The sequence below is a fragment of the Ptychodera flava genome, chromosome 11 (genome assembly GCF_041260155.1).
Source record: "Ptychodera flava strain L36383 chromosome 11, AS_Pfla_20210202, whole genome shotgun sequence".
NCBI lineage: Eukaryota > Metazoa > Hemichordata > Enteropneusta > Ptychoderidae > Ptychodera > Ptychodera flava.
The window spans coordinates 26333340-26355193 of NC_091938.1; the positions used below are offsets into that span (position 1 = coordinate 26333340).

At 38.7% G+C, this 21854-nt stretch overlaps 1 protein-coding gene across 2 annotated transcripts in view; it reads left to right on the forward strand.

Annotated features, from left to right (window-relative positions):
- Window positions 1-2611: 2611 nt before the first annotated feature.
- LOC139143951 (adhesion G protein-coupled receptor L4-like) overlaps window positions 2612-21854 on the forward strand; it is a 36325-nt gene continuing 17082 nt past the window's right edge. Inside the window, exons 1-12 of one of the 2 annotated variants that reach the window (XM_070714572.1) lie at window positions 2612-2824; window positions 6656-6836; window positions 10242-10477; window positions 10995-11166; window positions 12439-12630; window positions 14260-14595; window positions 16235-16417; window positions 18302-18496; window positions 19739-19846; window positions 20390-20484; window positions 21054-21242; window positions 21614-21682. In XM_070714572.1, coding sequence (XP_070570673.1) covers window positions 12507-12630; window positions 14260-14595; window positions 16235-16417; window positions 18302-18496; window positions 19739-19846; window positions 20390-20484; window positions 21054-21242; window positions 21614-21682 — 1299 coding nt within the window. In that variant the 5' untranslated portion in view covers window positions 2612-2824; window positions 6656-6836; window positions 10242-10477; window positions 10995-11166; window positions 12439-12506. The remainder of the gene's footprint in view (window positions 2825-6655; window positions 6837-10241; window positions 10478-10994; window positions 11167-12438; window positions 12631-14259; window positions 14596-16234; window positions 16418-18301; window positions 18497-19738; window positions 19847-20389; window positions 20485-21053; window positions 21243-21613; window positions 21683-21854) is intronic. The other variant, XM_070714573.1, reaches the window with a different exon arrangement.

Genomic DNA, 21854 nt, shown 5'->3' on the forward strand with positions numbered 1-21854 from the left:
GCATTCCTGTTTCCAGCAGTATTGGAAAAGTGCTGTATATATTGCAGCTACAGGCTTCAAAGGGCAAGTTGCTGTAACTTTGTTTTCGAATTTTACTACTTTTTTGAGCTAAGTATGCCATTGATAAGTTCTTGTTCTACTCCCTGAAACATGTTAAAAAACACCAACCTTTAGCTTGTCAACACAGCGTCTATTAAGGTAAAATACAATGTTATTGTTTACATTTGAATTCTAGTCCGGACCAGAATTCACTGGTCAACAATAACAATGTAGTCCACACATGTACAGGCTACATGTTTGTTATCTTTAAACGCTTTGGAGAGTAGAACAAAAGAATCCCTAAGTCCCCCCTCCCCCTCCCACCAATATGTTTTTCTTAGGTAAGATATATACAACACTTCTGAGTATGCTAACCCTAAAACTAACCCTAATTCTAATTCTAAACTCCTCCAAAAGTTGTAATTCATGTGCTTCTTCCATGGAAAGTCAGGATTAAAGTGATTTCCGGGGGCCTAAAACAACTCTTGCCGAACGATAAACTGCATAATTAAAAACAAAAATAGTAGAAAAAATAATCGATAGTAATCTACTGGCCCTGTAAGATATGATCATATTACCAGTATATTGAAAGATATCGGGTTTCCAATTCTTCATTACATCAATTTTATGCTAGTTACAATCATAAACATGACATGCATCCACCATATATCTGTCACATACTAAAACTGAATGATACACATTGTGCAATTCTTATTAGACATCCAAATGCCTGTCGATGATCAGATCATACGGGAATATCATCTCGTGTACTGCATCAGTGCTTGCGAATAGGTCACCGTCGATGTTCTAAAATGAAAAAAATGACGCAAGTCTTGAGAAATATCTTTCAATGGAAACGTTTTAGTCGTAATTAGTCCCGCGGGGGATGTCTGTGGTGGTCTATGGATTTGGCTTTGTTCTTCCGCCCTGGGCCTTTTTGTTTGGCATTTCTGAAGCTATTTCATTCAAACTTGGTATACAGACTATATTGCAATATTTATGGGTTACATATCACAATATGATCAAAATATAGTCGCCTGGCGCCCACTTTTATCATGAAACATTCCCTGCACAGGGTCGTCGCACAGTTGCTCAACATATTTCTTTCCAAACCCCGCACAATGACAAAGTGCTGTGGTTACTCCCCATGGCCGCTCAGGCAGCAATTTCGTTTATTATTTTTTTTATTTTAAAGCAATGATACAGACAGTACCCAAATGCTTTAAGTAAAACTTTGCACAAGGGTAACGCATATCCATGTGTCACGACTGACATGTCGGGGCGAAAGGATTGATATACCACAGGATCTTGATGCTTTCAGTAACTGAAGCTTCCACACAAAGATGGCAGTTTTGATCACCGCTGAATCTGAGACAGTGGTTCGAGGTCCTTATATCTCTGTCTGCAAATCGAAATCCACTGAATTCTCACTTTACATGTATTTCGCAATTTAGAATCATAACGTAAGTCATGAAAGTTTGTGTTTTTTTGCGCTTGACTTAGCCATGTGTGGTACATTCATTAAACGTTGGCAATATTCGTCCCATGCACGTGAGGTATATGTTATTCCTACGTGAGATATTATTTCCAACATGGAGGGACGCTATAAGTTTTACCCGTCTGCGTATTAAAGTCAGCCGATGTAAATACTCTGCAAGTGCCATAAACGGTTATTTCGCACAAAAAGAAAGGGTGTTACATTTATACCCGGATTTGTTTCGCAATAATCGAAACGTACATATATGATCGGCATTCCATGAAAATTAATTTCTAATTTTTGAAATTTGGTGTTTGCGTAGACGCTACAAGCGTGATAAACATCATGTACCCTGAGTATACACAGTTTATCAGCAGCTATTAATCAACTGATTATGAGCTTGGACTGTTCAATCTCGATAATGATGATGATGTACAAGTCTTTTTGACCTCTCAAGGTTGTCTTCCTGTGTTGAATTTGTCAATCTTCTGTCCTTGCAGAATTATTTATTACATTTTATTTGTTAAGCTGTCTTGAACATCTTTAAGTGGATATATACGACACTAAATATCTTTTTGAATTATTAATATTGATTATTGATAAAAAGAAACTCGTGCATCTACCCCCTTAAATCAAATGGTTCCTCCCTAAGCTACATACAAAAAGAGTTAAGGCTATTTTACATCTGAAAATCGGGCAATTAGGTTAACTAGTTGTGCTTAAAACTATAATTGAACGTCATGTTAGGGAAAATTTCAAGTATGAGATTTCGATGAGAATGTTGTCAAGAGTTTACCATAAGTCGAAATATGAAACGATGAGGGGGGGGGGGGGTGTGACGTGGGTATGAAAGTTTATAAATGCAATGGTCGGCGAGTCACGAACCGTGCGTTGTTCTGACGAAGTGTCGGAGACATCGTATCAATCTAAAATAATGTGATGAGCCGATGAGATATTACGATGAACACAGTTTCATCAATAATGTAACTGAGACGGCCAGTTGATTGCTGTGTCGTTGATTAGGCGACAACTCAACAATGCCTATTTACATACACGGCGACAGGGGTATCCATGGAAACGCATCAAAATGAGATGAAACGACACCCGAGTGATGTTCGTGTGGATCAGTTCATAATCAGCCAGGTTTAAGCGAGCTGGGAACCGTGGGAGCCAGGACTCGGTACCTCCTAACCCAGCTGGTTTACAGGTTTTTGATCATGTGTGGACGGAGACGAAGGTGTCGACAGAGGCTGAAGACGAGTCTTGCCCAAGTTGTAGTGATGGTGGCTGTAGGTCTAAGCATTGAGCGTAAGTATATGTTTCAATGTCGCTATAAAAGCCGATGAGAACGGTATCAACTCACCTCGTAAGTAAAAGCCTCGTGGACCAGCAACTCTTCTGAATTTGCGTTGGTCGTTGATTTCGTCTTAAGGTAGGACGCGCCTGGGGACAGAATTTTGGACTCTCAATTTTTTCAATACTTTTCTGATCTATCACTTGTGGGGATTTATTTAAAAGTTCTTGGAATAAGAAAAAAATTCATAGTCTCAATTTTTTGAAAATCGAAAATTTTATTTTTCTACATAGACTTAACACAGGGATGGCAGCCATTTTGCATTTCAAGCATTGGTAAATGTTGGGTAATTTTTCTCTAGTACTAAATTTTGCACGGTGACCCCTGATTTTCATACTTGAGTTGAAAATGGTTGTAAGTTTCATTGAGGAAAGTTTGAGCAAAAGTTTAAGTCTTTCAATTTCGAGGTGCATACTGCCTAGGCCAGTAATATCTAACTTTTGATAATTTTTTCACAATTTTTGTTTTGAATGTCAACCATAAATCCTTGTTTCTACCCAATGCATGTTGATATACACAGTGTTCAGCTTGTCAACTCAGCCCATACGTGTGTAAACCGCATTGTTATTGTTGAAGTGACTTTCTGGTCCGGGCTAGAATTCAAATGAAAACAATAACACGTATAGACGCTAAGTTAACAAGCTAAATAGAGGGGGTTTCAACATTCTTTTGGGGAGTAGAAAAAGAAGTAAACTGTTGCAATTGACATACAAAATAAAAATGATACAAAAATCATCGAAAGTTAGCATTGCTGGCCCTTTAATGTGCATACTCTGTCTATTGACAAGCTAAGGGCGGAAAAACTAAGTGTGGATTTTGTCACATTTCATCGCCATACAATCATAAAAAAAATGTTCGGCTGATATTTAACAGCTTTGCTAGAATTGTTTAATCATGGGATTTTGTTTGTGAAATTACGCTGAATGCTGTACGGCTTTATAAGAACACAATTGAAACTCAGAGAACAAGGTACCACGGTACCAGAACACCCTGTCAATAATTTATGCACCGCTCTATTTTGAAAGCCGCCATCCATAAATGAAAATGCATGGACGATGATTAATATCCAAGGCCAGTAACAGCCACACGTGTAGTGAAGGAAATGAAAATTTGTATTACTATTCATCGGTCGAATGACTGAGAACAATGACGCGCTACCTGGGCTAAGCAACATCCATGGCATTAGGCAGTGTAGCATGTATTCGGCCTGTGTCTCATGGGAAATACCCGGGAATGAAGTGTTTAAGACAACATGCACACAAAAGATCTACTTGTGCGTTGAGAAATACGTGGTCATCATATTAAAATTATCAAGCTAAAATATTTGTAAATAAAATTGAATTCGAGTGGACATATTAATACGTACTTCAAACACACACACGCACACATACACACACAATACAGTCAATTAATCACAGAGAAACATAGGCAGAGTCGCAACGGGTATTGTTTAAGGCGTGAAGCGGTTACGTAACCCATCCATGTTCGCCTCGCCTCAGGTTGCTCTCGCCTCTCTTTTCCGAAGAGTTCCGACCATGCATCCTTCGGTAATTTTCGGATTTTCGCCAATTGTTAAGCGAAAGTATGTTCGACAAAGTTTGTGTTGTTGTTGTCGTGTGGTGCTGAGCGGAATTGACGTGCTGGCGAAAACGGGATTGTTTTGAGCTTCAGGAAAGTGAGTTTTACCGTTTTTAAAAATTCCTCTCATATTTTTATGAATATATAATGAGTGTGTTTGAACCAAATTTGAAAGTCTTTATCGATACTGTCTGGTTTTACTCAATGGTTTACGGTCAGTCATACCGTCTTTTACATGTGCGTCAAGGAAGGACATGTTAATGAAACTGCTGGCGTGTTATGTTTTGATTGGCGTGAAGCAGCGTTTTCTGCTGGCCTGAGAGCTCACAAAGTAACTATGGTTGCTACGCGACTGGCAGTACGATGCCATCTCGTCGTATTTTTCGCATAATCTCGTGTAATTATCAACCACAACAAAGCCTCCAAAAAGTTTACACCTTTTGAAGCTCATTTGAATATGAAAAGCCAATAGTCTACCGAGACGACCATGGAACAAAAGGCATGCAAGCGTTGCGACTCTGTCAATGTTTCTCTGTGATTATATTGAAACCTTCTACAATTGGATTTCGTGACGTCACCCCACCAGATTATTACTGATAATCTATTAGACTAAATGTCTCGTGGTCTCAGGTATTTTTTACATCTACAAATTCCCTGGCAATGCAAAAAGTATAAAACAAACAGTAGTAATCCCTCCCGGCCAATAATGGACTCAAGCAAACTTTGCGCAACGTAATTATAAGCTTACTCGGCTTCGCTTCGTTCACTACGTTGTGCAAATTTTCCTTTCGTCGTCCATTATGGTCTGGGAGGGGGTACATTATTGCACAAATTGAGAAATATGCAGTTATACTTAATCAAAGATATAAATAAAAAATGAAAGTCATGAAGTTCACGCACTATAATGTGTACAAACAAATACCGTTTCTATGCCATGTGCATAGCATAAGTAGTATGTATTCAACGACATGGACGCCGCGCTCCAATATGACACTGCGAATGGCTTATACTACAAGAAAACACAAGACGGGTAGATGCAAATAGTTGCAGCGAAACCATCCATCCGAGGACTTGAGCTGCTAAAAACATGCATAAGGGTATACGACGAACAAACGTTAGCTTGGTATATCTGTGAAATAAATTCCTAAATTTTGTTTAGTAGAAAAAAAGTATAAGAATCAGCGGCAGACTACAGGTGTAAAAGTGCTGATGTTCCGAGTTGAGATGTCTGGGCTGGGAGAGACCTTTAGCGAATTCAAAATATTGCCGATGACAAAACAAAAATTGAGCATTTACCCACGCACATACAGACCTATTGATAAGATGAATACTAAACATTGCTACATGATTTAGGGAGTACAACCGCATCTTACAAACCGAAGAAAAATAACTCATTAAGGTTCTATGCGCCTCGAAAGTGAAAGCCTTAAGCTTTTGCTCAAGGAATCTTTCAACCATTCTTTTTCAAAATTAACAATAAAAATCAGGCGTCATCGTGTAAATTTTGGTACCAGAGAAGCAAATAACCCAAGATTTACCGATATTTAAAATTCAAAATGGCCGCCATCCTTGTGTTAATCCTATTGAGGAAAAAAAATTCGAATTTCGAAAAACTAAGCCAGTAAAAAGTTTTCCTACACCAAGAGCTTTAAAATGAACTCCTATGAGTGGTATATCAGAAAAGGATTGTAAAAGTATGAGAGTCTGAATATCTGCCCGAGTCGAGGCTCGTTCTGCCTTAAAAGACGCCAGGAAGTTGCAGGTAATAGATACGTAAATCTATCTTTCTATTTATTATCTCCTTGGTGCCGTATTACACAGATTGTCAGAGTCTATACCATTTCTGCATGCCTCTACAATTTCCAATCATTTCAAAGATGAGAAAGAATATGTCCTGTGTTCAGCAAAAGTTTAAAATCACTCGCTAAAAACGGGTAAAAGCACATTTCCCTCGTTTGTTTTCTCCTTGCGTTCCATATGATCAATCTGCCAGTAGAGAATTGTGTTATTACAGGTAGAGGCGGGTATTCTTGATTTTGAGAAGCTTGGGTCACCTACCTTTTTATTCTACAACGTTCAACGGCGTTCAACGAATAAATATTTGCCAGGGCACTTGCATGGACAGTTGCACACATGAGCTGTGCAGGTCATAAAAGGTAATCTTTCAGTCCTCAAGCAACTGTTTTTCACCGTTTCTTCAATTACAGCTGTGACCGGAACGGACCATTGTCCCGCGGGGTGGCATGCTAGTTCTGATGCATCACCCTGCTACTTCATCAAGGATATGGACATGACAAATGAGCAATCGAAGACGTACTGTCAAGGAAAACTTGCATCCCGCTCCCACTTTCAAGACTCCAGTGATGCTACATATTTATGCTCTACAGTGTATGTATTTTATACGTATATTTTTATGTGTATGTAACAACAGTTCATGTTTTTTATGTAACTTACGATTATTAGGCTGCTGTCACAAACACCTCTGGAGGGGGGAATCCGAAAAAGTTCTCAGATTTTTCAAGTGCACCCCTAACAAGCTCACGATGCGTTAAATTACTATAATTTGGAAATCTTCTCAAAGGGATTAGACAGAAATTACGTACAGGGGTCGCACTTTTTGCGCAAGCATTTTTGAAGGGTGATGAAAGTTCACACATGCCTTTTGGGGAGGGTCACCATTTTTTTGCGCAACTATTAAAATGCAACGTGTGGCTTCGTCCAAAAATGTCGATTCATAATACATGGGAGTCTCTCGGGCAAACTATTAACATTTCCCTCTAAAAACAAGTTGTATCTGTACTTTTTATGTTTAGTAATTCATGTAAATGTACTTTGCTTGAAGTGGCAGGCAACAAGTGCATGTGTGTAAAAAACTTGATTTCATCTATAATGTTGATTCTTTAGACTTGGAAGTCTATGAGAAAACTGTGAACAATAGTTTTCCAATATAAAACAAGTAATATCTGTGCATTTATAGATGTTTGTAAATTGATATAAATGTACTTGAATAGAATGGGATGGTTATAAGTGAATATGTGTTCAAGAAATTTCACCCAAAAGTATTATTTCACTTCTCATGGTAATCTACAGGTACACTATTAAATATTAACCCTGACAGAACTTGCTTTATCTGTAATATGAAAGTATATATGTATATACGTAAGTGTTGTTACAAATTTACTTTTAGGCTGTAGTAAGTTTCTTGATAAACAATAATAGTGTTATCTGTACAATTACAAGTCAAACTATAAATGAAGGTAAACATTACAGCTACTGTTCACTTTGCGATTACATAAGAAATGTTCGGAAACAGGATGACTTCCCTCACCTCTCAGGAAAACTGGACACAATCAACATATCTGTATGAAAGGGACATTTTGGCCAATCAAGTATGTTTTGCTCTGTGTATCAACTGCAGTTTCTTGTTCTACTCCCCACAGCATGCTAGAATAACAAAATCCTGTTTGGTAAATACTCTGTATGTGCATGTGTAAAGACCGTAATCATTGTTATTGACGACAAAGGAATTTTAGTCCGGACTAGAATTAAATTTAAACAATAACAATGCTAACTGTACTCATGTGGCTGTGCTGGACTTTTTCATCACGCTCCAAGAAGTAGAACAAGAAACTGTAGTGGATACACAAACAAAACCACCCAAAATTAGCCAAATGTTGTAATCACTTATTGATCTTTTGGCCAGAGGTCCATGTACCTGACTTTGTTGTGTGTACCGGTGATTTACTGTCTGTTCTGTGCTGTTTTATGTCCATGTTTATAAAGTTGTATTACGAATTTTGACCTAGTGTTTTCGGATTATGGCTGGGTATGATTGCGATTATTTTATTAACAACCCAACACATATTTCATATTGATCAGGCAATTTTTTCGAGTCCCCCTTTTAGTCACCACATCCCTTCGAGTGTCCCCACATACCCTTGATATTAGGTCCCCCGTTAAATCTCCCGCCCCTCCTGTCCGAGAATGCAGGCTTACAACCTGTTTTCAGTTCGTAAACCGCTGTAGCTTGTCTTGTCTAGCTAAAACGAATGTCAGACCATGCAAATTTCAAGATATGTGTCAGGGATGAAAATGAAAGACGATAAACCATAGCTTTCCGAGCGCATATACCAATTGGAAACCCAGAACTAGGGCTAAAAAAAGTGCTATACCATCAAGGAGAATCCAGTGTGTTTGTAGTTCGAAGTGTCGAAATAGTAGGTCTACTCCTGAAAGTAGGTGTATATATATATATATATATATATATATATATATATATATATATATATATATATATATATATATATATATATATATATATATATTATATATATATATATATATATATATATATATATATATATATATATATTATATATATTATATATATATATATAGAGAGAGGAGAGAGAGAGAGTGAGAGAGAGAGAGAGAGAGAGAGAGAGAAGAGCTGCACACAAATACTACTGCATTACTAAAGATAGTCAGTTACAAAGGCAGACAAATAGGTAGACATATCTGTCTGTCAGATATACGGATAGATAGATATGTAGATACATAGAAGACAGACAGACATACAGATAGCTGGATCGATTGGTAGGTAGGTAAGTAGTTAGGTTTATAGATGGGTAGTAAAAAGAGAGATAGATAGATAGATAGATAGATAGATAGATAGATAGATAGATAGATAGATAGATAGATAGATAGATAGATAGATAGATAGATAGATAGATAGATAGATAGATAGATAGATAGATAGATAGATAGATAGATAGAGATAAACTGAAACAGGTTTGTCACGAGAGCATATAGTATATGGGCTTTCCCCTATTATTTGTGGGTGGGTCAAAGAAATTGGAACGTCTATTTCTTGGGAAAAAAATCATCTCTTAAATCTTCGGTCTCTTTTTGGAAACATGACCTTTCCCTCCTGTCGATTGTATATTTGGAAGTCCCGCGATGATACTAGTACTAAATTCGGTGACGGTTATAATACTTGCTCCGTTATTATTGAATATCAGATATTCTGAATATCATTTTGAAATGCATCGTTAGGTCCTTGAGAGGGGCCATCAGTAAAGTAAAGTAAAGTAAAGTAAATATATGTACGGGTTTTCTCCTTAAGAATCCGACATGTTTAGGCGTAGTTGTAGCCTGGCACACATGCGTTTTTTCCATGCCGGAAAATGTCGTTTTTTTAATCACCAGTAATGAGAACGTGTATTGTTCACAACAAAGAATGTACTCAATCCGATGTTTATTTAGAGGTTTCCATTTCAATGATTGATGTGAGGTTAATCCCTTTTTAATTTCCATCATCAAATTGCAGGGACATGGTTATTAACTTATAAAGTGGTTTTACATTTAAAGAGCGAAATGCAAATATTTAAACCAACCACGAACGATATCTAACACGATGGGTATCACGTGACCTTTACGTCACAGCTTGTACAATACATATACATTTACCCATCAGGACGTACAGCTGGGTATGTACCAGTAACATACATGTGTACGTTTTATGTACATGGGTTAGAAACTAACACGGAGACGCGTACACATGTCTTGGAGGGGCGCGGGGACTTTGGATGAAAAAAATGTTGTCAAGTCCTCGTTTGGCGTTTTCAAAGATTTCAAACGAGACGATCGACCTTACATGTAGCACAAACTTGGTAAAAAGAAAGTAACTTCACCCCTTGTATGCTACGCAGCAGTATTACATAGTCAGCCAGGAAACCACACTTTGAATATATTACATCCCCTGAGTGTTTTTTCTACTGTCATTGATAACAGGCGTGCATCAAATCAAGACGATAAGTATTGGGTCGGCATTACACGGGATAACACTCAAACATCTTTGTTCATGTGGGACAACGGCAGTCCTCTCGACAACAGTTCACCCTTGTGGAAGCCTGGTCATCCAAAGTCCGACAAGCACTGTGTGTTTCTTGATATAAGTAGCAGTGTTTGTGAACTGGAGAGCGAGGCATGCGACTCAAAACAATCCGTGATCTGTCAACGACCTGCAGGTAAATAGACTTCAGAACATACACTGTAATGATGGTGTAGCCTATCTGTCTATGGAATAAAATGTTGATGCACCGAAGTACAGTCTCACTCTGCATAAATATGATACTCACTTGATGAACAAGTGAGAATTCTGTACGGCTATCAATTGGTAAATACCATAATATTGTCAACAGCGCAGGATAGCTCAGTATTGATAATTCGATGCAATTTCTCCCAATGTATGGACAAAACCGAAGTGTGGACGTCCACCAGGTGTAATGTCACACAATGAATGGGGTATTTACTGCCAAGGTACGCAGATTGAATCATGAGATCATATGAAATTTTAGTAATGATGTATAGCAGTAATCAGAGAGAGAAGTAACATATCACATATAATTGGTATAGACAACAATAAATACAATAAAACGCCATATAATATATATATATATATATATATATATATATATATATATATATATATATATATATATATATATATATATATATATATATATTCATTCATTCGTATCGCAGGTGTTACCGACGACTGTCCCGTAGACTGGTTGATGTACGGGACCTCGTGTTTATTGTTTGAAAATCACAATACAAAGAAATATAACCAAGCAAGAAATACCTGCACTGGCCATGGCGGCACACTGGTGATCATGCGTGAGGAGGCAAAATTTAACTTCGTTCTGGACCTTATGTGAGTAGCATTGGTGTTTTACTTGCGATCCTTTCTCATTCCTCATTCTAAAATGTTTGTGTTTGCTCAGTGTTATGATAAAGTTTACAGACACTACGCCACCAAACTTCTCAGAATGAGTAGGGTTTGCAATTTGTCCATTTAGCTGTAACACACTGCTCCCACGCTGAACAATTTCACAAATCAACATAATCCTTAGGGTTCCAGTCGCTTCCACAGCAGCTTTTGGAGGACCCCTACTTTCGTAGTTCACAATTACTAGTATAAGGAAGATGTGGTCAAGCTTCCTTTACTGAGGGCGCTGTCCATCGTCACCTGGCTGCGGTCGCGACATCGAAACCGTAAATGAAGAGTTGTCAGAGAGCTCTTACGGCCAACTCAAAAAAAGGTTTCTTTCTATATAAATTTGATTTGTTTAATCTGTTATCGTAGAAACAAACTGATGATGAACTGTAACAGGACATTGGCCGAATCAAGTCTGTCTTGCCATCCTTACGGTGTGTGAGTGATTGACTGATCTATTTCTGTTCATTTAAAAAAAACCCGGTTTTTCATTATTGTGAGGCATGTGAGTTGATATGGTCATCCTCAGTGATGAATTGATTAGTAGCCAAACACTGAATCTGCCTTGACTACAAGTTTTACATTTTTGTGGGCGATTATGATCTTTGTATTAAAGCTACACCCACGTAGAGGCGTCAACACTAAGTGTCACCACTATCTGGATGTGGGTAATAAAATACTGTCAGATTCGAAAGTAAAGACGAAATTGGAGAGATTGTAGGAAAAGAAACTGGTGACCTGAACTTGTAACGAGTACTTGTAATAATACATTGGCCGATCGATCTAACTTGAAGATTTAGTAATATCACTGGGAGAAGCACGAAATTTACACATCCTTTTGTTGATGATATCTTTACATCTTTGATACCAAGTCATTTGTGTATTGCTAAATGTTTGACCGACTGATTTAATCCCTCATCGGTCAAAATGGGCAATGTTATGGACTAACATCAGTGTTAATTTGGTCAAGTGCTCAGAGGTTGCAATCGCCGTTGATAGGAACACATAGACGTACTGTGATAGGAAATACATATCTTTATTTGAAATATCGCTGATATAAGGAAATAAGGAAATCATCAACAAAATGTGCGGACTTCGCGCTTCTCCCTAGAGAACTATGGTCGCTGAAAGCCAGTAATGGACACAAAGATTAAGTATTGTCAAAAGAAATAACAGCACTTATAGCGTTTCCCCTTGCCTATATTTCAGAAATGTGTTTCAAAATGAACCCTACTGGATCGGCTTTGATTTCGTGAATAACATGTGGGCTGACAACGATGGCAACACCGAGTACACCCACCGAAGAAAGGGGGTCCCGACTACAGCTCAACCACCATGGGCAAGGATGTAAATGGAAAGCTGAGGACCCGGATAGCGAGTTTTCCTACATCTGCGAGAAATGTAAGCGGTACAGTTTTCACAATTCCACAAGAAGACATTTGCAAATGAAAAAGAGAAGGTGTGCATATGTCTTGGGAGTTTATACGAGGGTTCTGTTTGCCCATAGTGTCCCACAAGTTACAGTCCAAATTGTTTTGTAGATGGCAAAGCTGAAGCTGGACATCAAATGAGCTGCCAGTGGGTTGTTTACTCAATGTATTCATTCCATCAAGGTGCCATTAGCTTAAGGTGTGCCTCGGGAACATATTTTCTGACTCTTAAGATTTTTTCAGTTTTATTCTGGTCTTGTTGGGACTCGTTTTAAATCTCTTGGAGTGAGAAAACATTTCACCTTGATAGTTTTTTGAAAATCGAAAATACCACAGAATTGACACGGGGATGGCGGCCATATTGAATTCCACGTGTAGTTAATGTTAGGTTATTGGTTACTCCAGTACCAAATTTTACTCGGTGTCCCTTGATGTTGATTCTTGACGGTAATGGTTGAAAGTTTAATTGAGGGGAGTTTGGACAAAAGTTTAAGTTGTTCACTTTTGAGCCACATACTAGTTGACAATAAACATATACATCCCTGAAATAGTAGATAGGAAGGGGCCTGATAGACCTACAACTCAGGTGGACTTAGAATACCGAGTATGTAATACTCAATTATATACAATGTATTTATGTCAAACGATTGTTAGTATATTTTGCTTCAATGCCCTAAACGGCGATTGGAATACCTCGCCCCTACACCTGTAGTTATTGTCCACTTCGAAATTGTTCAATTCTCGCCTGATACAATAAATCCACATTTCGATCCCAGATCATGGGCTTCGAACAGTAAAAGCACACCATCGGAGATGCAAATACGTTTTTGAGGGGCACTTTCAGGCACCAATGAATTCATATCCCCCAAGAGAGACATCCACTCGTTCTGCGCATGTAATGTTTCTGATAGGGTTGCAAGCATACATTTTGACCTGTTTTTACCGACGTATGAAGTTCAACGTCTTGTGGATTTACTGAATCTAGCGTATTCATTTTTGTCAAATTTTACCGGCCCGTAAGATTTGATAAAGTTGCTTACATCATAACCCTTTATAGTCTGAAGTTTTCCTGGCCGATGAACCTTGGTCAAAATTATCCTCAGCTCACACATTTTGGTCAAAAGTTTCCAGCGGTACAATTTGCAAAATAACATAGCCAATCGACTGCAGCAGCACTGTTTTAGTTTAATTGTTCGTCAGCAGTATTAACAGTACATAATCTCACTACATCAAACCATAATATTTCACCCAGCACAAATAAACTTTGAACGGGGATAACTGCAGCACCAGTCTGATCTACATCTTTGCCAATGTGCTGTGTTGCTAAGTCAAAGGTACACTGTCACCTGTTCCAATTTTGCCACAGTTACCATGGCAAGACAAAAACTAACCAATCACAGATTTTAAGCGGGTGGCCGCTTTTTGAAAACAGCGCCCCCACATGGGCATTTTGAATACCAAGGAACGCCCCTTTGACCATATGGGCATATTTAGATTACAAGTGACTGTATACCTTTAACAGACATTTGACATTTACTCAGAGCCTTTTTCAGCCACGTCAGCTGTCGCAAGCAGACGATCACGTGTTTCATTGTTACAGGTCCAGTGCCATGCTCAGCGGGAGGGCAATCGACAACTGAACCAATCGCAACTTATACACAACCCACAAGTGATGCAATCACGGTGTCAAATGGAGCCACCACAGCTCCTACACAACGCACAAGCGATGCAATCACAGCGCCAACTACCGATGTCTCAACAGCAACACTTCCTACAACTGCTGCATCCACGGTTTCCAACACAGGCGCCACATCGCACACCACAAACGATAACGCACCCACAGAAGCAGCGACACATTCACGCACTCAGGGGGCCTCCTCTACCGTTGACCTTTCTCTGAACACAGTTGATTTATACTTTCCCCTACCAGTTCAAGGTGAGCAGTGCCAATTGGTCACCATTGGCATTGAAATGTTCTACCGAGCTAATTTGACAGAGTTTTCTCGAGGTTTTTTTATTTGATTTGATCATGTGATTTGATTTGATCAGGTATGAATTTGTATGATTTGATCTATGATTTGATTTGGTATGATTTGATTTGACATAATTTGAGATGATTTTATTTGAATTGCTTGATTTGATTACGTTTGATATGATTGGCATTTGGCTTGAATCACCTTTTAATATGAAATTTGGTTTATGTAGAACAACATGAGAGAAATTACAGTGCAGGGATAAACCAGCATAGTTAAAAACTCAGTTCCACTGTCTTTTCAAATCAGGGGGAGAGTAGCCAGACGTCGGAATAGCCTGGTTTTCGCTGATGTTTTTATCTCAGTTTCACTCCATATTGATATTGACAAAGTAGGAAACATAAATATGCATATCAATAACTATTAAAAGTTACGAAGCATGTTTAACTATTTCAAGCGAAGACCACTAAAATAATTTCATCTAAACTTGTCTCGTTTGAACTTGTTTCTTTCGTCACAGCTTTGCTAGATTGTGGAATTTTGTTCTATATCAAGGTTATATGGCATAACCAAGGTCCTGTGGATGGACCTTGGTTAGAATGCGCCCAGAGACAGATATTCGGAGGCTCAAACTTTTACAGTACTTATTTGGTCTGCCACATCATGTTGGTGCTCATTTTTAAGTTCGTAGAGTAACTAAAAAATTTCACTGGCTTATTTTTGTGAAAATCGAAAACTTTATTGCACCGCCACTCCCTAGCCTCAACACAAGGACGGCGGCCATTTTGAATTCGAAGTGTCGGTAAAGATCGGGTAAATTGTTTTTCTAGTTCCAAATTTTGCGCGGTGACCTAGGAATTTTGGTTTTGACTGCGAAAGGAACTTGGTTTAAAGTTTCCTAACGGAAAGTTTGAACGAAAGCCTTTCAACTTGGAGGCACTACGTTACGAGTTGCAGCATATCCGTCCTGTACTGACGATACTTTTATATCATACATGAAAACAGTGCAATATTCTCAACGCTGAGTACGTACGAGTACAATTTCCAAGTGCCTACTTTCAGATTATTTTGTCGTGTTATTATCGTTTAAACGTGAGTATATTCAACAGAACAGTGGCCTTGCTCTTGTAAACACAGTTCACGATTCAGAATTCCAGGTTATAGAGTCGCCCTGATATTGTCCGACTCTCCGAAATCAAAGGAACTTGTCAGAATACGGCCGTTCACAGTTTACGTCACTGTTCTTTCATTAATATGCAAAAATAAATATTTGTCCGCATTTTTAGATTACGCTTTTGAAAATTACGCATGCAAGAACGACGAAAATACATCTCAGTGGGCGACTGCTAGTGCAACAGTGAATACTAAAAAACATATTCACGACTCAGAGTACAAGCTGCAAAAACAGCCACGCATGCAACATTGATAAAATTTGTCCGCATTTCAAGCTGCGTGTCCGATGTCGCGCGCGTACAGCTATATTAGTAACAAACCTGTAACCGTGAACAGCGCTATTGTGACCACATATAATGAATCGGAAATTTGAAGTTTTCTCTGCTTACGTCGTTCATAGCTCCTGTTAAATTCATTTCTTTTCTCCAGCTTTACAACCGAGGTGTAGCATTGACACGGAGACAGACGAAGGCTACAGGATGAGGATGTTGTTTGAAGAAGGTCTCCAAATTTTCATCTCTTGTAAAGAAGGTTTTCAGGTCATTGGCAATGACCGTGCCGAATGTGTGGACGGCAAATGGAACCCTGAAATACAGATGACGTCATGCAGTGGTGAGTTACACGTCTTTACTACGGTAGAACGCGCCTTGGGGATAACTATTAAGGCTTATACTTTTCTGGTTTTCCACTCGTGGAAGCTCATTTTAAAACTCTTGGTGTAAGGAAATATTTCACCGTCCTAGTTTTTAAAAAAAAATCTAAAATATTTATTTTCCCATAGTGTTAACACAGGGTTTGCAGCCAATTAATTTCAAATATCAGTAAATATTGGGTAATTTGTTTCTTTAGTAAACCAAATTCTGCGCTGTGATCCCCTATTTTTACTCTTGATTTCGAAAGGAAATTTTTAAAGTTTCCTTACGGCATGTTTGAACAAATGTTTAAGACTTTCAATTTCGAGGCGCGTACTGCCTTAAAACAACCACGAACAAATAAGCTACATTTAATATGATGACTGTCAAATACATGCTCGCTATATTTCCCACCAAGTTTCATAACTCTTTAGAGAAGACAATGCTGACTTCATGTACTACATTAAGGTAGAACGCTCCTCGGGGACAGAGTCGGACTCTCAAATTTCTAAAATTATTTTCTGATCTACCACTTGTGGGGGCTCATTTTAAAGCTCTTGGAGAAAGAAAAAATTTTACCGGCTTAGTTTTTTTTTCGAAAATCCAAAACTTAATTTTTCCCCGTAGAGTTAACACACGAATGGCGGCCATTTTGAATTTTAAATATTGCAAAAATTTTGGTGATCTGTTTCGCTAGTTCCAAACTTTGCACGGTGACCCCCGAATTTTACATTGTTGATTTGGTAAGAGAATGGTGGAAAGTTTCATTAAGGAAAGTTTTAACAAAAGTTTAAGTCTTCCACTTTCGAGGCGTATACTAATTCTTGACATCATGTCTGTATTAGAGGGGTGCTGAAAAGACACAACATCGACCATTACCACAGAAAATGTTCATAGGTGAAGAATGTCATGGCCTCATTAGTGTTGTTATGGTTTTAGGAAATTGATTTTGTAACCGTACTTACAGGTACAAATCCAAGAAGTTAACAACAGGTATACGCTTTGTCCAGTAGAAATGAGTTCAAGTAGGCATTCAGTAAAGCGCATTGGAATCGGAACCTGCTGTTTTCGAAGTAATTGCGTCCCTTCACTCGTGTGACTGGCTTTAAAAAAGTAATCTTGTAATGTTGCGCTAACGCCATTGGGAAAAGATACTTGACACGGCGACTGTAAAAACCAGGTAGTTTAGATTTGATTGATCGTACATATGTTTCTATTCTACGGCAAGTGGAGCTACGGTCGAATCCAGGTTATCAGCACAGTCCCTGCACCCACAGGAGTAACAACTTTCGAAAATGAATTGAACGACTTTAACTTTAGCTAAATCTTTTCTCAAAGCAAACTTCCAACCATTCGCTTTCAAAATCGAGAATAAAAATCGGTGTGTGTGTGTGTGTGTGGGGGGGGGGGTCAACGAGCAAGTTTCAGACATAGAGAAACAAAGTGCCCATTTTTTACCCATATCTGCGATTCAAAATGGCTGCCATCTCTATGTTAACTCTCTAGGGGAAAAATTTCGATTTTAGAAAAACTAAGACCTTGAAAAGTTTGCCTACCCCAAGAGCTTCAAAATTATCCCCTACACTTGGTAGTCAAAAACGTTATATAATTTTGTAAAAGGTTGAGAGTCCGAATATCTGTCCCCGAAGCACATCGTAAACAACTTGTCAAGCTGTCTCATGCTTCATACAAGTCTTCCAAATTGCTGAACTCTTTCCCTGTGTCATATGAAATCGTTGCAGGAAAACAGCGCAATCATCCTTCACATGTAAAAAACAAAAAAAAGCCCTGGCAGACAATGAGAAACCTTGGAAGTTTTCAGCGACTACTGTTTATTAGTTCTTTTATTTCTTTATTTTTCCAGACGTGGACGAGTGCCAGGAGAATTCGCAACACTGCGGTGGAGTCAATACTCAAAAAGCGTGTGTGAACACAGAGGGCGGTTTTACCTGTGATTGTGATGATGGCTATCGTTTGGACCGAGACAGTGACCTTTGTCTTCCCCAACTTAACGAAGAGGATGAATATGAAGCCAAGATGTGCTCACAAAATAGCCTCAGTAAGCTGTTCCCCATATATGCATATTTGTGTAGCGCTTGGGGCGTGCCATTTACGATTTTCTTCGGCGATTGCTCACTGAAAACCCAGGGATTATAGATAAAAGTTGGAGGGGGGGGGCTGTACAATGAGAGCTGTCAGTGAGAACTGTGTTTACACCAGACAATGGCCTTCAACAGTTAAACTTTTCATCGTACATAGGCAATTAAGACCACTTACAATGTTATTGCCCATTAACTGTCTGCCAGTCAATGTCACGACGAAAAAAAAACTTTTTAATAGATTGTGCTTCTCGGCGAAGTCATCAATGTCACTCTGATTACTAAAAAAGGCAATAGGGACATGCCACTTTTCACGAACAGAAATGTTCCCCTCCCGGCAAAGAGGGTATCGTTGAAGAACATTTAGAAAACTTAGCGTGCATAAAATCCCATTCATATCCAACTGTGCATAAAATTTCCCTAGTGCGATAAGACATACCAAATTCAAACATAGTATCGTTGATGGTACAAGACTTAGTAAAACTCCTTTATAAGTAAGCAAAGGACGACGATCATCCAAAATCTCACTAGTTTAGGGTTAATCTGTAGCCTGCCAAAACGACTGTTTCCGGGATTTAAAGGCACCATAGTCACGTGACTTGGTTGTCGTACAGTATTTATAACACCCCAATGGCGTTTGATATTATTATTATTCTCTTCATTACTGCATTGAGCACTGCACTCTCCTTTGAAGACAAACACATGGTATATAATTATGCATGTTGTCCTTTCTCAGTAGATATTTTTTGTATTGATTCTCGTACCCCTAACCGATGGTGTCAAAGTAAAAATTATTAAGTGTTAAAATCATGTATTTTTCATTTAGCATTCAAACATTGTTGTTGCTTCCCGTCCACAAATATGGCAAACCATCAGAAATGACATTTATTTAAATATCTATTGTTTATATCAGTATTCATTGAAATGATGCCGGTTTAGCACATAATCACTGTTGTTTTAGAAAAAAGCAAATCAAAAAGTCAATTAATTTAAAAAAATACTATTTCAATTGTCAGGTACCTTTACATGTAAACTATTTCCTTGATACAAGATGGGGAGGGGTGGCTTAAAGTGTGGCTCATGTCGAGCTCGTAGAGGCCGTGGAAAAATGACCAAATATTGTCCCCTGTCCCTCCCCCGTTAATTTGTCGCTCCCTACTCGTGCTCAGAACAAGTTAACACCATGTAGTATTTCATTACAGGTCAGGCTAGAATCACTTGTGAGGCAGAGACCGTTGAGGGCGTCACGTGGAATAAGACGCAAGCAAATTGTTCATCACCATGGATACCCTGTCCTGGATCTTCATACGGTAAAAAATAATATCAATAAAAGATGATTTATCCTGATGAATTTCGGCTTGAGGCGGAGGGAGTTTTTTTTGAAAATAAATATGAACTAATTGTCTTTTAGTCAATCGCAAAGTATATATCATATGAATGGTACATCCCAAAGTTACCTGAAGCCTATAGTAAGCCGATTTGCAGGGGTAAAATATTGTGGAGTCAACCAATTACATATATGAATGTAAAACTAATTTATCAACTAAAACATTTCGAAGATAACAGTTTCAACCCGATATAACCGTGATTAATAAATTCCTGACTGTCATCGGCAGTTAACCTATGAGAGAGAGAGAGAGAGAGAGAGAGAGAGAGAGAGAGAGAGAGAGAGAGGTTACATCGATGTCAATCTAGTGGTTTTCGTATGGAAATATCATTCTTTTTGTCTCAAGGTATCATGAATAGACAGTCGGATAGAGACAGACAGACAGACAGACAGACTTACTCTTGAATTTCCATTGATTTCAATCCAGTGGTTTTGATCTGAAAATATCATTCTTTTTTGTCTCAAGGTATCATGAAAAGGAAATGTGACGTAGATGGGACATGGCTGGCGCCTGACACCACTGAATGTACATCGGCCTTGTTACACGAAAAGCTGCAAGACGTAAGTTTGTTTCACAAGGACTCCTGAAATATTTGAAAACTCTGCCTTTCCTCTCCGAAGAAACACCGCTAAAACTCACCCGAAACGCCAAACTCATTTGTTCGATTTCTCACAGGTGGGTAGACTTCGTTCAAGTCGGTGAATTTAAAAAAATAAAATCATTTATAATAGTTTCTCTTGTGTCTCTCCTATTTCGTACAAACCTATCCGGAATTTGGCAGCTCACGCCAGGTTTTCCCAGCGATTGAATGCGTCACGTTTGAGTCTGCGCAGTAGTGAGTTAGTTTCTGCCGGATTATTCCGGGTGAAACTCCGCTGTTTAGCGTTCACTCCACTCATCGCGTTCACCCTACTCATCGCGTCCACTCACGCGCGCGTTTCACATGAAAGCAAAATACAAATCATTGCGTTCACTCCACTCAAACATTCACAATCACAGACTTGAACCAAGTCTCACAGGTGGGCGAAGAGACCGTGGACTTAACAATAATACAGTCACCCACACCAAACAATGAACAATTTACCCCTTGTTATGGCAACAGATTCAACTTAATTCTTGTCTTTCACAGGTAAGCAGTATCAACACAACTGAAGCCGCCAATGATCACATGGGCGGCATTGATGAGTTCCTGGATGAAAGGAAAGACGCCATCTACGGAGGTGATCTCAGACTATCTGCGCAGATCCTGATTGAAATCGCTAACCTCGGCGCAGTCGAGTTCCCTGCTGTCCCGGAAGAGAAATCACGATTCGTTGATGTAGGTGTTACTCCTTTTGTTGCAGAATATCAAATATGATATTTCATATGTGAAAATTCGGGAAATGCTTATGACTGTTCGTCATCTTGGTCGGTGCTAAAACCACTATGAAAGGACTGAGGTTACAGTACTGGTGATAGCATCACGCCAAGTAACCAAGTCATTTACTCGCATGAGTATATTTTGAATCATCAAGTGTTTATTGACCTGTTACGACTATCACCGCCTGAATATGTTATGTATAATTCAGTTACCATAGAGAACCTATGATAATGACTCTTGCGTTTTGAATGCTCATTTCAAGCAATTTTTTCTCGGCAAAGCACAGAGTACGTAATAAAATGTGATATTTGTATATTTCCCTCTCCCAGTTTTTCCTAGAGATTGCAAGTAAACTCTTGGACGGTGGCAAGGAAGACATGTGGAAAAATATTCATCTGGTAAGGCAACATGGTGTTGACAGGAGATGGGATATTTCACATATAGCCAGACCATGCTCTTGCACAATCAAGACAACCAGTGAGCCCTCTGTTGGTGACCTTTTAAACCCTTCTGATGAAGTTGCAATACGAGTTTATTTCAAATGAAATTTAATATAGAGGGGTTTCTGTG